The sequence below is a fragment of the Gopherus evgoodei genome, chromosome 7 (assembly GCF_007399415.2).
Source record: "Gopherus evgoodei ecotype Sinaloan lineage chromosome 7, rGopEvg1_v1.p, whole genome shotgun sequence".
NCBI lineage: Eukaryota > Metazoa > Chordata > Testudines > Testudinidae > Gopherus > Gopherus evgoodei.
The window spans coordinates 23,593,289-23,608,530 of NC_044328.1; the positions used below are offsets into that span (position 1 = coordinate 23,593,289).

General features: G+C 37.4%; 1 protein-coding gene across 1 annotated transcript in view; it reads left to right on the forward strand.

Moving 5' to 3' along the window:
- DOCK1 (dedicator of cytokinesis 1) overlaps positions 1 to 15,242 on the forward strand; it is a 541,297-nt gene that overhangs the window by 98,102 nt on the left and 427,953 nt on the right. Inside the window, 5 exon segments of the mRNA XM_030568323.1 lie at positions 819 to 916; positions 4,303 to 4,316; positions 4,318 to 4,390; positions 6,598 to 6,698; positions 8,047 to 8,181. Coding sequence (XP_030424183.1) covers positions 819 to 916; positions 4,303 to 4,316; positions 4,318 to 4,390; positions 6,598 to 6,698; positions 8,047 to 8,181 — 421 coding nt within the window.

Sequence of the window (15,242 nt, forward strand, 5' to 3'; positions counted from 1 at the left end):
ATACGATTGCCCAACAGTCAAGGGGTGATGAGGCATTTGGCTCAGCGGTTCTCCACTCTGTGATGTCTCTCTCCGACCCCACCGCCTAGGTTAGGCTTGGGAGTCACCTAATTGGAATCGATATGAGCAAGCACCTCGAAGAAGAAAAGATGGTTACTCACCTTTGTAACTGTTTTTCTTCGAGATGTGTTGCTCATATCCATTCCAAATCCTCCCTCCTTCCCTCTGTCAGAGTAACCGGCAAGAAGGAAATGAGGGGGCGCTGGGTCGACTGGGGTATATATCCGGCGCCATAAGGGCGCCACACCAGGGGACGCCTCAGCCGACCCACTGAGTGTTGCTAGGGTAAAAATCTTCCTATGATCGTGCACGTGGCATGCACACACCTACTTGGAATGGATGTGCGCAACACATCTCGAAGAACAACAGTTTCAAAGGTGAGTAACCATCTTTTTTTCCTCAGCCTCCTTTTTAAAAGTACCTTTAGCAAATGTAATCCACTTTTTTGAAAATAGCAGTGCTTTCATAATAAAAATCATAATCTGTATGCTATAGCACAAAGGTATCCTTATCATAATTAACACTGATTTTTGATTTTCTTAAGTTTCCATGGATGACATTCTCAGAGTAAATGCACGTGAAAGTAGGAATATAGTGGTATTAGATTTCAGCAATGCAGTAGTGAAATATGTGAACAGCCAATAAAAATGACTAACTTGGAAGTGAAGTTTTTATTTATTATGAATATAGTCATGGTATGTGAATGAGAACATAACTCCTGCAGCACATAATAATTGAATGTTTTTTCTCACTTCTAGTGGATCTCTTGGTCTTTTGCAAATGGCGATCCAACACAAACTTGCTGCAGCAGAATTTGAGACAGCTGATGAAAGTTGATGGTGGTGAAGTGGTTAAGGTAACAAACAAGTTAAATTTTTAAATGAATTTGATATTTTAATTTTTGCGTCCTTCTATCTTAGGTATTTATATGGCTCCATTAATGTAGTATATGAGTGTCTTGCAATCTTTAGTGTATGTGTCTTCACAACACCCCTGTAAGGAACTACTTTTAAATACAGATATGTAATGCACAGGTTTTTAAAATATAGATATTTTGAATACTGCAGTAAACTTGCTTTTATATGCACATTCAACTGCCAAAAGAGATGTTTATTTAAACAGTACAATCAAAACTTCTTGACATTATTGCTGAGGGAGAGTGCCTCAATCATTGTGAGATAATAAAATGCATAGCAAAAGTTCAGTTCTCTAAATAAATATTAAGTGCATTTTATTATGTTTGAATATGGAGTGGAAGTATCGCATTTCAGCAAGTGGTGCTAATTTTTTTTTAATTATGTTTCCTGCTGAAGATGTAGCTGGGCCAAATAATTTATGCTTGCCAAGGCCGTAAGGGTCTTGAGTGATTGTAGAGACCAACAGAAAGACAGGTTTATTTGTGGAAAACAGTAGGCTTAGACTTTATTGGATACATTGTACTAAATCGAATCCACTAATGTCAGGCAGAAGTACTATATCAGGAGTAGATGAACCTTAAGGGCCTTTATGCTTCTATATAACCAAATTAAAATTCAAATAAAGTAAAAAAGCACTAATGAATGCTTCATCTTAAAGAAATTTTGCACAGCTGAGACCAGAGCCATTGTTCTTTACTGACTAAGGAAAAAATAGCCTTTTACATAGAACTCTGCAGAGTGGCCTTGTTTATTACATTTTTGGCTTATATTTCTTGATAGCCATAGCTCAATGCTGATGCTCACTGCCAACTAATGTTACCATGGGTAATCTTCATTGTTTTCCAAATTACCTTGGAGAGCATACAGCGGGCAAATACTGCATGCTCAGTGATTGCAAAAAATAACAGAATGTGACACAACTGAAAGTTTAAAACGATATTTAGGTGAACCTCCCTTCCCCCTCCCACTACACTGCTGTTCCTCACCTCTCCGCATACACTTTTGTAGACTTTGCAGGTGAAATCTTAGCCTCACTGAAGTCCATCAAAAAGCTCCCATTATTAATAGGGACATGCATCAATTAATTTTGCCCATGACTGAAGAGTTTCTTATTTGATACGCTGGTCTTTAGCTTAGTTCTTTGTTTAAAAGACCATTGCTGACTGTTTCTGACGTGTGAGAAAAATTTCTTAGTGGTTTAGTCTGTATAATATTGCATATTTATTATTCATTTCTAGTTTAACTGTTCCTTTCCCTTCCCCTCATTTGTTTTCCTTTAAACTACTTCCACTTTTCAATAACGTAACTTCTAATAATGTTACTTGTCAAGAATATTAAAATGTTCTGTTAATAAATTATTGATTGATTCATAATCTCCATCAAAATATCTTTACATACTGTACTAGTGTTCACACATCAATAGTGAATATACAAGAGACTTGTTTGACATTTGACTCTCATCCTACTCAGTAGTACCAATAGAATGAATGCTGTCTTCTTCAATGAAGATTCTAATTGTAATGGAGTTCTCCATATATGATATATAGACACAATAGTACAGAGCAGTAGTCCTTATTCAGGACATCCCTCCCTGATTAATGTGTGCTCCTGCTAGTCTCCAAAGCACTGCCACAGTCTGCAGCAAGATGCTATTAGTAATTTACTTGGGGTACGCCTACTCTCCATGTCCTGGACAGCCTGGAATCTTTCTAGCCATCACTGGAAGTCCTCATTGCATGTGTTCAAAACTGCTCATACAACATGAGTTCTACAAATGAAAGCAAATGTGTGTGATGCCCACATGTGCAAAAAACATCCAGTCATGGCACTTTTTCATCTCTGTGTTTTCTTTTGAATGGAGTTTAGCCATGCTATCAAGCCATCATATGCTCGGGAAAACTTTACTCATTCCCACTGAAAGGTGAATGTTTAAATACATACCAGTGTGAACTGCCATGTTGTTTCCCCTAATTAAATGAATATGACTGCAAGACACACATTGTTCTACTAAAAATTAAAACATGAAGTCAAAAGCTGATTTCTGCCCCAAGCTGCGTGCCCATATGAAAATGATGTTGCAAGCTCTTCCTCTTCTACGCTGTTGCCTCCAGATTTTAATAGCATCATATGGTGGTTACAGATTCCTGAGGACAGAAATTGGTGGTCACAGAGGATTACAGGTTGATACTAAATAAATTTAGCTTTTGATCATTACTCTACTCCTTTGGTTGATGGAAGATTTCCCCCCCTCCCCTCCCAATAAAATCTCTTGACAAAACAAATAGCTTACTCCACCCCTAACTGGAGTCCAGCTACAGGAGAAAATTGCCTACCTGTTTCAACGGAGACAAAAGGCATTGCTGCATAAAACTACATTTCCCCCCAAAATCTGAATCTGAGCGGGTGATCCATTCACATGTTGGTCTGCCTGGGAGGAGCTGCTGTTTTCTGTCCATCTAGTAACACAAATTGCCCAGACTCAGACTATTGGTTGGTAAAACTAAATGCATCGTGCAACCTGAAGAACTCCCAACCCTATTTGCTATTAGCCTATGATAAGAGGGAATATTAAATTATATGGTTATAGAGCGCTTTTTCCCATTGTGCTTAAATCAAGTCCCCTTTGCTAATCTGCTTTTACTTTCATGTTGTGCAGATCAGGGTGTCCTGCCAACTGTCTAGTGAAGATTCTTCCTCAGTTACAGTGATAGAGGCCTGTAGGTTTTGTTGGGGGTGGGGAGGGGGGAGAAGAAGGTTGTGTGTGGTATTTCCCATGCCTGCATGTATGCTGTTAGTTGACTGCTGTGGGTCTGTGAGTTCATGGAGCCATAAATAGCTATGTTGTATTTTCTGTTAATGTCAAGATAATTTCAAAGCATCTGAGTACTACTTGATTTATTTAGCATGAGTCTGACTTGCTTGTTTGTGTTTTGTACTGAGATACATGATCGTGTCTCAAAAATTGCATGATTATTTTTAATAACAGTATGTTAAGATTGAATTCTGAAACACTTTGTTGATATATTCACTATAAAAAGTAAAGGTTTCTGTTTCAAGTACTGTCTGTGTGTGGTAGGGGTGGGGGAGGTGGGGTGGGGTGGTATACATTTTCTGGCCTACTCTGATATATAAATACTAATTTTATAAATATTCACTGAAAAACAAAATGTGGAAAAATTCTTCTATTTTCTAACTAAACTCTTTTATTTTTTATATTCCGTACAATGTAAAAATAAAATTAGTGTGTAGATCCATGAAAAATATCAATTGGGAAATTTAATCTCAAATTTCCTGTAAAATATAGTGACTGAATATTTATCTGCAGTTCCTACAAGATACACGGATGCACTTTTTACATCATGATGGAGAATTCAGAGAGTGAGACGTTGGACACCCTTGTGTTTGATGCTTTGGTAAGTTGACTTGTTTGTGCATAGGTATTTGGCTAAAATGTAAATTTTATTGATTTATAGACTTAATTATGGTGTTTTTCATAAATAATATTCATCCTATCACCTGAAAATCACACCTTTTGAAATTTTGTTTTATTTGAAGTGTTTTTTTTAAACTCCCAATAGGGCTTTAATTCAAAGGGGATGGAGGTTTCTGGTACATTGCATCATAGTGATTGAGGGTTCTGATACACTGAATCATAGTGATTGAAGACAAGTGAAAGGGGGCGCTCTGCTGACAATGTCAGGGCCAGAAGAGAAATGGCGGAGCATATAGTGGACCTGCTGCTGTGCTGGGACACTGGTAAAAGTATAAGAGTGGTGGTGGAGCAGAGAGAGAACCATTCCTGTGTTGGAAACAGAACAGTGGTAAAGTAAATAGACTACAGGTAAACTCTTCACTTAAAGTCATCTGGTTAACATTGTCTTTGTTGTTATGTTGCTGATCAATTCGGGAACATGCTCGTTTAAAGTTGCTCAGTGATCCCCTTATAACTCATTTTGGCAGCCCTTGCTTTGTTCACTGCTTGCCAGAAAGAGCAGCCCTTTGCAGCTAGCTGGTGGGAGCTTGGAAACCAGTGTGGACCGGCAGCCCCCCCATCAGTTCCGTTCCCCTAAGTTCCCTGTGCGCAGCACCCAGCAGGTTATCAGTTGCCGGTAGTTCAGTGTTCCTCCCCCACTGCCATGTGCTGCTCCTGTCCTCTGCCTTGGAGCTGCCTCATGTGAGTCTCCTGCTTGCTGTGGGGGGGGGGAGGGAGAAAAAGGGGGGCTACAATCAGAGTGCCCCCTGCTCCTGCCACCTGTGTACCCAATTTCCGTAGAGCAGGGGGGAGACAGTCAGAGTTCAGGACAGAGGAGCTTGCAGGCCGCAGCTGCTGTCTAAACTGCTGTGTCTAAAAAGGCAATGTTCTTAGAGTGGGATCAGCATACTTAAAGAATGAGGAGTCCTTGTGGCACCTTAGAGGACTAATAACTTTATTTGGGCATAAGCTTTCATGGGCTAAACCCAGTTCATCAGATGCATGCAGTGGAAATACAGTAGGAAGATAGATATAAACAGAGAACGTGAAAAAGTGGGTTATTGCCATACCAACTATAATGAGACTAATAATTAAGGTGGGCTGTTAGCCGCAGGAGAAATAAAACTTTGTATTGATAATCAGGATGACCCATTTCTAACAGTTGACAAGAAGGTATGAGTAACAGTAGGGATAAAATAGCAAGGGGAACCCTAGTTTTACTTTGTGTAAAGACCCTTCCACTCCCAGTCTTTATTCAGCCTAATTTAATGATGTCCAGTTTGCAAATTAATTCCAATTCTGCAGTTTCTCATTGGAGTCTGTTTTTGAAGTTTTTTTGTTGGAGTATTAGGACCTAATCACATCAGCCACACCATCAGAGACTCATTCACCCACACATCAATGTGATATATGCCATCATGTGCCAGCAATGCCCCTCTGCCATGTACGTGGCCAAAACTTGACAGTCTCTATGCAAAAGAATAAATGGACACAAATCAACGTCAAGAATTATAACATTCAAAACCAGTTGGAGACACACTTTCAACCTCCTTGATCACTCAATTACAGACCTAAAAGTTGCAATTCTCCAACAAAAAAACTTGTGCATCTCTCTCTCTCTCTCATGCTGTCCCCTCCCTCCATTCATGCTGCCTTGTAGTGTGAGACTACATTAACAACAATGTGTTAACCCTTGAGGGCTCAGCTGAATGCTAGTTCGTCATTTAGCAGCAAGGCATTCCCTGGGAAATATCCCACCCTCTGACTCCAGCACCTCAACCAAGCTTCACAACCTCATTGCTGAGTACAGTATTAAATTGTTTGTTTAAAACTTATACTCTGTGTGTGTGTATATATGGTGAAAAATTTTTCCCTGGAACCTTCCTCCCTTTCCCCACATTTAGATTAATTCTTATGGGGAAATCGGATTCACTTCACATCGTTTCACTTGAAGTCACATTTTTTAGGAACATAACTACAGTGTTAAGCGAGGAGTTACTGTAGTATGATTGTTGTTTTTAACTAAGGTCACTGTGTGACTGTATGTTGCTATTGTGACTCGTTCGAAATGATTCAACTGATTAGCTCCTGAGAATATAGAAATTCAAAGATTTTGTGGATAATGGAATAATTATACTAATTTAACAGGTATTTATCATTGGACTGATTGCTGACAGAAAATTTCAGCATTTTAATCCTGTCTTGGAAACCTATATTAAGAAACATTTCAGTGCTACTTTAGCCTACACGTAAGTTTTTAAAAATATTTTTCTAATGAAAAATTGTTCTATAGCGTATCTCCAGATGGTATTCACATTTCCCTTTGCATAATTTAAATAGATGTTTGCCTATAAACATGAAGAAACGTGGTTTTTTTTGTTTTTGAGTAGGAGATATTCCTGCTTTCCTTTTTCAAATCTGAATTAATAGTAACAGTGCTGTCAATCCTGAGGCATGAACACAGAGTTCCTCCTTTTAATGAGATGGTGATTTGAGCTATTTCAGGCGTGTTTATGGAGAAATGTATAATAAATAAAACATGACAGCTGCCAATTATACTTGTGCAAGGAATAATAAATATTAAAAAATTTAAAATCCATCTTGCTTACAGTATAAAATTGGTGTTCTGCTTATCTTCTATTATGTGTACCGTTGTCATCTTTAAACAAAAACAAAACCACACAAAACAAAAACAAGCCCCCTCAACTTTCTTTTGCTATTTGCAACTGCAGACTGTTCTTGTTGGATACAAAAACAGCAATCGATTGCTTTGCTTGGCAACTTTATCTTCCTCAGAATGGAGTATGGCAGCCAACTTACCTTTATGATCTATGTGGGAAGAAAATGCATAGTGTGTGTTCACTTATGTGATAAGGACAAAATTATGTTGTCTTTAGCTTCAGTAGGTTATATGTATTTTAAAAATATCACTTATTGTATGCTTAAAATAAATCTAAAGATGGTGATTTTAAAACTAGGAGTTGTCTATATTCCAGTTTAAAAAGTGATTTCCAGTCAGGAAAAGTGAGGCTATAGAAGTAGTAATTTTGTTAGTCTGTAGAAACAAAATTTTAAAAATCCCAAAGTTGGAGACGAAGTCATTTTTTAATGTCAACTGCTACTGTCTATAATTTTGAAAAGGCAAGTTTTACAAGATCTATTTTGTCACTTCTCCAAAGTAAAGCCATATGCAAGGATGCTAGATACAGCCCTGCAGGGGCTGTTAATTTAGATAGTATAATTAAATTTAGAAATCTACTCACAAATACTTACGATAATTCTTTGCACTTGCATCGTGCCTTTCACCTGAACATCTCAAGATTCAAAGAACTTCGTAAATATTAAGCCTGCTAATTCTCCTATGAAATACATGATGCTGTGCTCATTTTGTAGGCAGGTAAAGTGTGCAACAGAGAGGTTAAGAGAATTCCCCAGAGTCACAGCTAGTCACTGGTAAGGACAAGAATTGAATGAAGAGTCCTTACTCTCACATAAAAATGCTTTCATGTTATCTGCACTAGCTGTGGCTAACGTTAAATTCTCAGGAAGCAAAATTCTTAATTGGAAAAAGTACAAGTAACCTTATTTTTTTAATAGAAAGCTGACTAAAGTTTTAAGAAATTACGTGGATAATGCTGAGAAACCTGGCGTAACTGATCAACTTTTTAAAGCCATGAAAGCTCTGGAATACATCTTCAAATTTATCGTACGGTCCAGAATATTATTCAATCAGTAAGTGTTAACAATTAAAAAAAAACACCTCGGGGTTCATATTTTTTCCTTTCTTAACTATGATTTTTCTTTTTATTTAAAAATTACAATTGACATTAGAGAAGTTTGTGATGAGTTCTAGCTTTTTTTTTATTTACTGTAAATGTTATGCCTACTAGTAGACTGGTGTGAAACAAAGCATTTTTCATAAGGGCACTGGTTTTTTAAAGGTAAGACGTACTGTGCAGTAAATAGAATATAATTTATTTCTTCATAAAGCACTTGTTTACTCTGCACAAATTTGGCTTATCCCCAAGTATAAGAAAATGTAACTGAGGCATTAGAAGGAATAAGATTGAGGGTGCTTAAACCTTGTGAGGTGTGTTGGTTTTATGGACATACTGCTACCGTTTATTTTATGGCCACACTATTACTGGTTTTATAGTTTGTCCCTTGTCCCCTTAATCCCTTCCCAGCTACCAAACCCGAACAACACCTGTGATTCAGCATCCTTCTCTCAGCTGCCTTGCAAACGTAAACAGTGACTATATGTGGTATTTAATCATGGACCTCACAGTGAGAGTGATACCTCAGTTCAGAAAGGGCACATAAGCGCTTCCATTGTTGCTTATAGCTATCTGAATGTTGTAGGAGTCTGAAAACAGAAGGTTAGCGTGGGAAGGCAGCCTTAACTATGCCAGTTATTCTTGCTGTAATTAGACTATTTGATGATGTAGTGAGATGTAACAACTTTATTAGCATGGGTTTAGAATGGCTGTGTTACTTACAAGTGGCAAACTAATGAGTTATGCTGCTCATCCCAAACAATTCCAGTCAACCTTTTAAACCATACTACATTAGTATGAATTCTGCATATGTTACCAGGAACACTATTTTAGAAATATTTTGAGTGTCTTAAATTTATTAATATTTAAATTATTTCATTCTCATGACTAGGATTCTTTAGTTTTTAATCAACCTGTACAAACAGAGGGTAGAAAAAAGTGAAAACTAACAATCACGCCAGGTAGCAGAGTGATATATATAATAGTGTCATGGTTTTGTGATCCAGTAGCTCAAAACGAATACTGTGCATGCCATTGGAAATCTGTGGAACTCTCATTGGCAATGGCATCAAGATAATAATTATCCAAATATTGCTACTAATGGGATGGAGCTCAATAACCACCACTGGTTTGGGACTGACTTTTGCTAGTTCCTTGCCTCTGATTACTGTACCTTTTTCACCTGGTTGGAAGATACTCAGCCTTTTGAAGGAAGGCAAAAGGAAACTTTTCTCTGGGCCACATCATTAAGGGCTGATTAAAATCAATGCATTTATTAAAAAAAAATAAAAAAAATTAAAATACATTATCTTTTCAAAAAACTATTTGAAATTATGGTAACCTTTGTTAAGGCCTCAACTTACTATAATTTTTAAAAATCATTTAAATAAAATAAAAAACAATAATATTCAAGCAGTGTGTTTACTGCTGAAGTTTTAAAGAAAGTCAGACCAATGAACTGGGGGAAGTCACTGGCTAAGCACCTGGAACCAGAGTTTAACATGCCACTCTGATAGCACTGGCTTTTTCTGCGGATGCAGAGAGAGAATTTTTTTCATTTCAGTTCAGTGACTGATTCATTCAAAGTTGAGAAATTGATTCATTGAGAGTTGGAAAAAGCAGAAAAGCTTAATTTCCTCTGTCAATATATGAATAAAAATGAGATGTGGGGAGATGAGATCTACTTTTTCTAAAATCTTGAAGGACATGGTGACCAGAAGCAATCAAGTTAATTCCCTAGCAGATAATATTCGATTTGTTTAAAATGTTAACTTGTTTTGTATTAAAAACTAACTTTGATAAACTTTTCATCTTGTGCATCTAGCACATTTAAGGTAGTTTTATTTAACTAATCAAAACAAATTTAAAAGGCTGTTTTTGTGCATTTTAATTGAATTCCAATTTCTCCCCAAATGTAGCTTGAGCAGTAAATCATGATTAAAAAGTTAATCTAGTCAATAAAAAATGCATCATTCACCATTTCTAACACAATAAAAAAGTAAAAATTAAGGACCTGAATGAACATACTTAAAACTCTGTAATTACTTAAATGTGTATGTGTAGATACACTATATCTTCATGGCTTGCAAAAAGTTGTACTAAATGATACGAATCAATGAGAATGGACCTTTATTTAGGAAAATAACATAAAAATACAAATAAACCTCACGGTTAAAATTCTTAATTTCCATCAAGGTTTCCTGTTTGTTGATGTTAAATCATGATTAAAATTGATTTAAATAATGATTTTAAATCATGATGTAAATCACTTTGATATCAAATGATCTGCATGCCACTCTGGGTCCTCTTTAGGATAGTCCTTTTCTCTGGGACCCTGCAGATGGGTTATGTTCATTCCAAGTCTGCATGGGAGGGAAGAGAGGATGCAGAATGTCCCCCCTCAAATCTAATGTAATTTGTGACAAACGTTAGCATATTCACAGAGACCACCTTATCTAAGAGGTTCCCATAAACTCCCATGGTCAAAGGAGTTGGAGGGAGCCTCTGTGGATAACCATGGCCTCCTGCAGATGCTGAGGGTATCTGTGAGGTTTGGGGCTGGGTTTTCCTGCAGGGGGTACCAAACCCTTCTCACTCTCTTCCTCCAGCAGAATGATATGGAGCTTCTTCATGAGAAAATCCTTGAGGAGATTTCTTTGCAAAAACTCCTGTGACTTTAATATGGGAGGGGAGAGTTTCAGCCTTTCTAACAGGCTGTGTTCCAGTTTGTTTAATTTTCTGTGACTGGAATAGGTAACTTTGTTGCCATGCCTGAAGTCAATATTCACCAATAAAGCTAAGTACAGTCATTTTCCAGCAAATTAAAAGTTATCATAGAATTGCATACACCAAATATACAAACCTATAAATAAGAAGTTATTATGTATTTGTCTTAACCTTTAATGAACCCTTTGCTATTTCTTATAGGATGTAACAAGGTTATTACAAGGGATTTATGAAGAGTTCTGAAGTTAACAACGTCACCAAAATTTTTTTTTTACAAATTAGGCAATGTAATTTCTTTCGATAATATTCTTGCTGTGAAATTTATAAGGTACTGACTGTCACTTATTCTGTTTCTGGTGTAACAAATCATTTACAAGAAAAAAATTCTCTCTCACTGCAGATGAGATTTACAGAAAAAATGATCCCTTGGTGTTTGCCGTTGGATTTCCTGGTGCTAAGCACGAATTCAAAATGCATTAGCACTGAGAAATCGCAAGTCTGAATGATAAGGGTTTAATCAGAGAAGCTACTAAATTGGAATGATACAACAATTGGTTCTCTGTTCTAAAGCTGAAACCCTGGCTAATATGTGGTGATTATTTAGAACTATTAAAACTATGGCATAAGAGGCTGTCCATAAAAGAAATGGTCTCTGTGCTAGTGTTTTAGTGTGAAACACTTAACAAGCAAGTAGTCTCTGTTCTAAAGAAAAAGCTTTTTAAAAAGGCGTTTTTATGACAAATAATAACTTCTGAAATAAATAATTTATTATTGAACATGCTGACTGTGTTTGGTACTGCATAACAAACACACACACATGCCCTCCATATGCCAAGCTTGCTATAATCTTATATAAACCCTGATCCAGCTGAAGTCATTGGGAGTTGCAGGTGCTCAGGACTTACTAAAGCCCAATGATTTTTTTTCCTTTGTCTTAACCAGCTTCGTGTATCTATAAAATGTCTTGATGGATACTGACTGTCAAGCTTTACAGTTCCTTTTATTGGGGGAACATTGTAATGTCTAGTTTATTCCTAAAATATAATTTTAATAATCTGTCCTGCATGGCCTAGAATTCTAGTTAGGAAGAAAGTTTCATAGCAAAACAGTACAGTTTAATTCCTTTTTTTTTTTCATTTTCTCTAGTGTAAACTTTAATAGCTTTTTGTTTTGTATTTATGGCTCCCAAGGAATATGCGTTTGTGCTAGAATAACAGACATTAATTTTTAGTGTAAAGTAGCAAGAACATCATTCTTTTCATGCATCACTTTTAAAAAAAGAAATCCTGTTCCTCATTTGGAATTTGTAATATAGATTCTCCATAATGAGTTTTAAATAAATCTTATATGATGATTTCAAGTATGAAGAAATCAGACTAGGGTTTAAATGTGTGTAAAATGCATAACCTATAATGCTCCCATTGCCCTAGAAAAGCAAAACCGTATGCTGAAGTTAGAAGTGTCTCTTCTGACTCAGTTTAATCAACGGGTAAAGCAGAGGGTAATAAAAGGGAAGTGCACAAATATGATAGGCAACAGGTTTAAAGCAAACAGAAGTATTTCTTCATAGATTCATAGTTCATAGTCTCTAGGACTGGAAGGGACCTCGAGAGGTCATCGAGTCCAGTCCCTGCCCTCATGGCAGGACCATCCCTGGTAGACATTTATCTAACCTACTACTTAAATATCTCCAGAGATGGAGATTCCACAACCTCCCTAGGCAATTTATTCCAGTGTTTAACTACCCTGACAGGAACTTTTTCCTGATGTCCAACCTAAATCTCCCTTGCTTCAGTTTAAGCCCATTGCTTCTGTTCTATCATTAGAGGCTAAGGTGAACAAGTTTTCTCCCTCCTCCTGATGACACCCTTTAGATACCTGAAAACTGCTATCAGTCCACTCTCAGTCTTCTCTTTTCCAAACTAAATAAACCCAATTCTTTCATCTTCCTTCCATAGGTCATGTTCTCAAAACCTTTCATCATTCTTGTTGCTCTTCTCGGACCCTCTCCAATTTCTCCACATCTTCTTGAAATGCGGTACCCAGAATGGACGCAATACTCCAGTTGAGGCCTAACCAGCGCAGAGTAGAGCAGAAGAATGATTCTCGTATCTTGTTTACAACACACCTGTTAATGCATCCCAGAATCTGTTTGCTTTTTTGAACAGTATCACACTGTTGACTCATATTAAGCTTGTGGTCCACTATGACCCTTAGATCTCTTTCTGCCATACTCCTTCCTAGCAGTCTCTTCCCATTCTGTATGTGTGAAAACTGATTATTCCTTCCTAAGTGGAGCACTTTGCATTTATCTTTATTGAACTTCATCCGGTTACCTCAGACCATTTCTCCAATTTGTCCAGATTATTTTGAATTTGACCCTGTCCTCCAAAGCAGTTGCAATCCCTCCCAGTTTGGTATCGTCCGCAAACTTAATAAGCGTACTTTCTATGCCAACATCTAAGTCGTTGATGAAGATATTGAACAGAGCGGTCCCAAAACAAGACCCCTGCGGAACCCCACTTGTTCTACCTTTCCAGCAGGATTGGGAGCCATTAATAACTTCACACAACGCATAGTCAACCTGTGGAACTCTTTGCCAGAGAATGTTGTAAGGCCAAGACTATAACAGGGTTCAAAAAAGAACTAAATAAGATCATAGAAAATAGGTCATCAATGACTATTAGCCAGGATGGGCAGGTTTGTGTCCCTAGCCTCTGTTTGCCAGAAGTTGGGAATGGGCGACAGGGGATGGGTCACTCGATTACCTGTTCTATTCATTCCCTCTGGAGCACTGGCATTGACCACTGTCGGAAGACAGGATACTGGGCTAGATGGACCTTTGATCTGAACCAGTATGGCTGTTCTTATGATAGCTACTGTGACAGATCGTGAAAGATACAACAAAGGGGCACTTCAGCACTTGGTGTAAATAGAACAGAGGTCGGCAACCTTTTGGAAGTGGTGTGCCGAGTCTTCATTTATTCACTCGGATTTAAGGTTTTGCGTGCCAGTAATACATTTTTAACTTTTTGAAGGTCTCTTTCTATAAGTCTATAATATATAACTAAACTATTGTTGTATGTAAAGTAAATAAGGTTTTTAAAGGTTAAGAAGCTTTATTTAAAATTAAATTAAAATGCAGAGCCCCCCGGATTGGTGGCCAAGACCCAGGTGTGTGAGTGCCACTGAAAACTCAGTGTGCCGCCTTCAGCACGTGCCATAGGCCTACCCGTGAAATAGAAATATAGCAAGATTGAGAAAGAGGCCAGAGACTAAATGTCTCAAATAGGCCCATTGCCAATCAAAAACTGAATGTATAGTACATGGGAAACATTTCTGGTGCTTCCCCCACCCATTTATAAATATCAAAATTTAGACCTTGACAAAGATGTTATGGTTTCGTGGCCTTCTGCCCTTCTGTCTCCTATATACCATGCACCCGTAACATATCGTTTCCCTCTCGGCATATAATATAAACCTGTCTAGTCTACGTTCTAGTTTAATTGAAGCTATAAGAATGGGAAGGACTCTACGGAATGTCTTGACTGCTCCTGCTCATGTGAGATGTGGTATTCTCACAGTTCAAGAACAACAGTATGTTAGAGTTTATTTCTAGGAACTTTGTTTCATCGTATGGTGCTGTCCGTTTGTAGACATAGACAGAAGGATTCCTCATCTCACCCTTCCCCCTACAGTCTAGGCAAAGTCCATGTTGATTTAAAATAGAAAGGAGATTGGAATTGTCACTTTTTTGCCATATTTTGAGATTGTACCAAATTCTCTAGCTGGTTACATCCTTTTTACACCACTGAAGTGGTACAGAGGGTTGTGATCTGGCCTCATCACCAGCAGAGATCCTCTAGCTTGGAGGAATGCTCTGCTGATATATCTGCTCTGCAGCGTGGCCCCTGACTTAGTTCTGTTGCAACAGTTAAGCCTACAAATTTACCCTAGTTATATACTCATCTATAAACAGTACGTGGAAGTTCATAAACTATCACAAAAATCTGTAATAACAAATGTTAATATAAAAAACAAACAAACAAAAAAACCCCTGAATTAGTCCAAACCAAAAAGCCTACTAATATAACTCAAAAACTCTATTAAGGTCATGCTGAATAAATAAAAAGCAAGTCCAAAAATTAATAAACCAAAATTTAGTGTGTTAGATATTAAACCTAATTTAGACAAATAATAAGGGGATGGACTATTCTCACTTCCTTTTTAAGTCTTTAAAAAACCCCTCACCTTTTATTAAAAAAAAAAAAAGATGGGAGGCTATCGGAG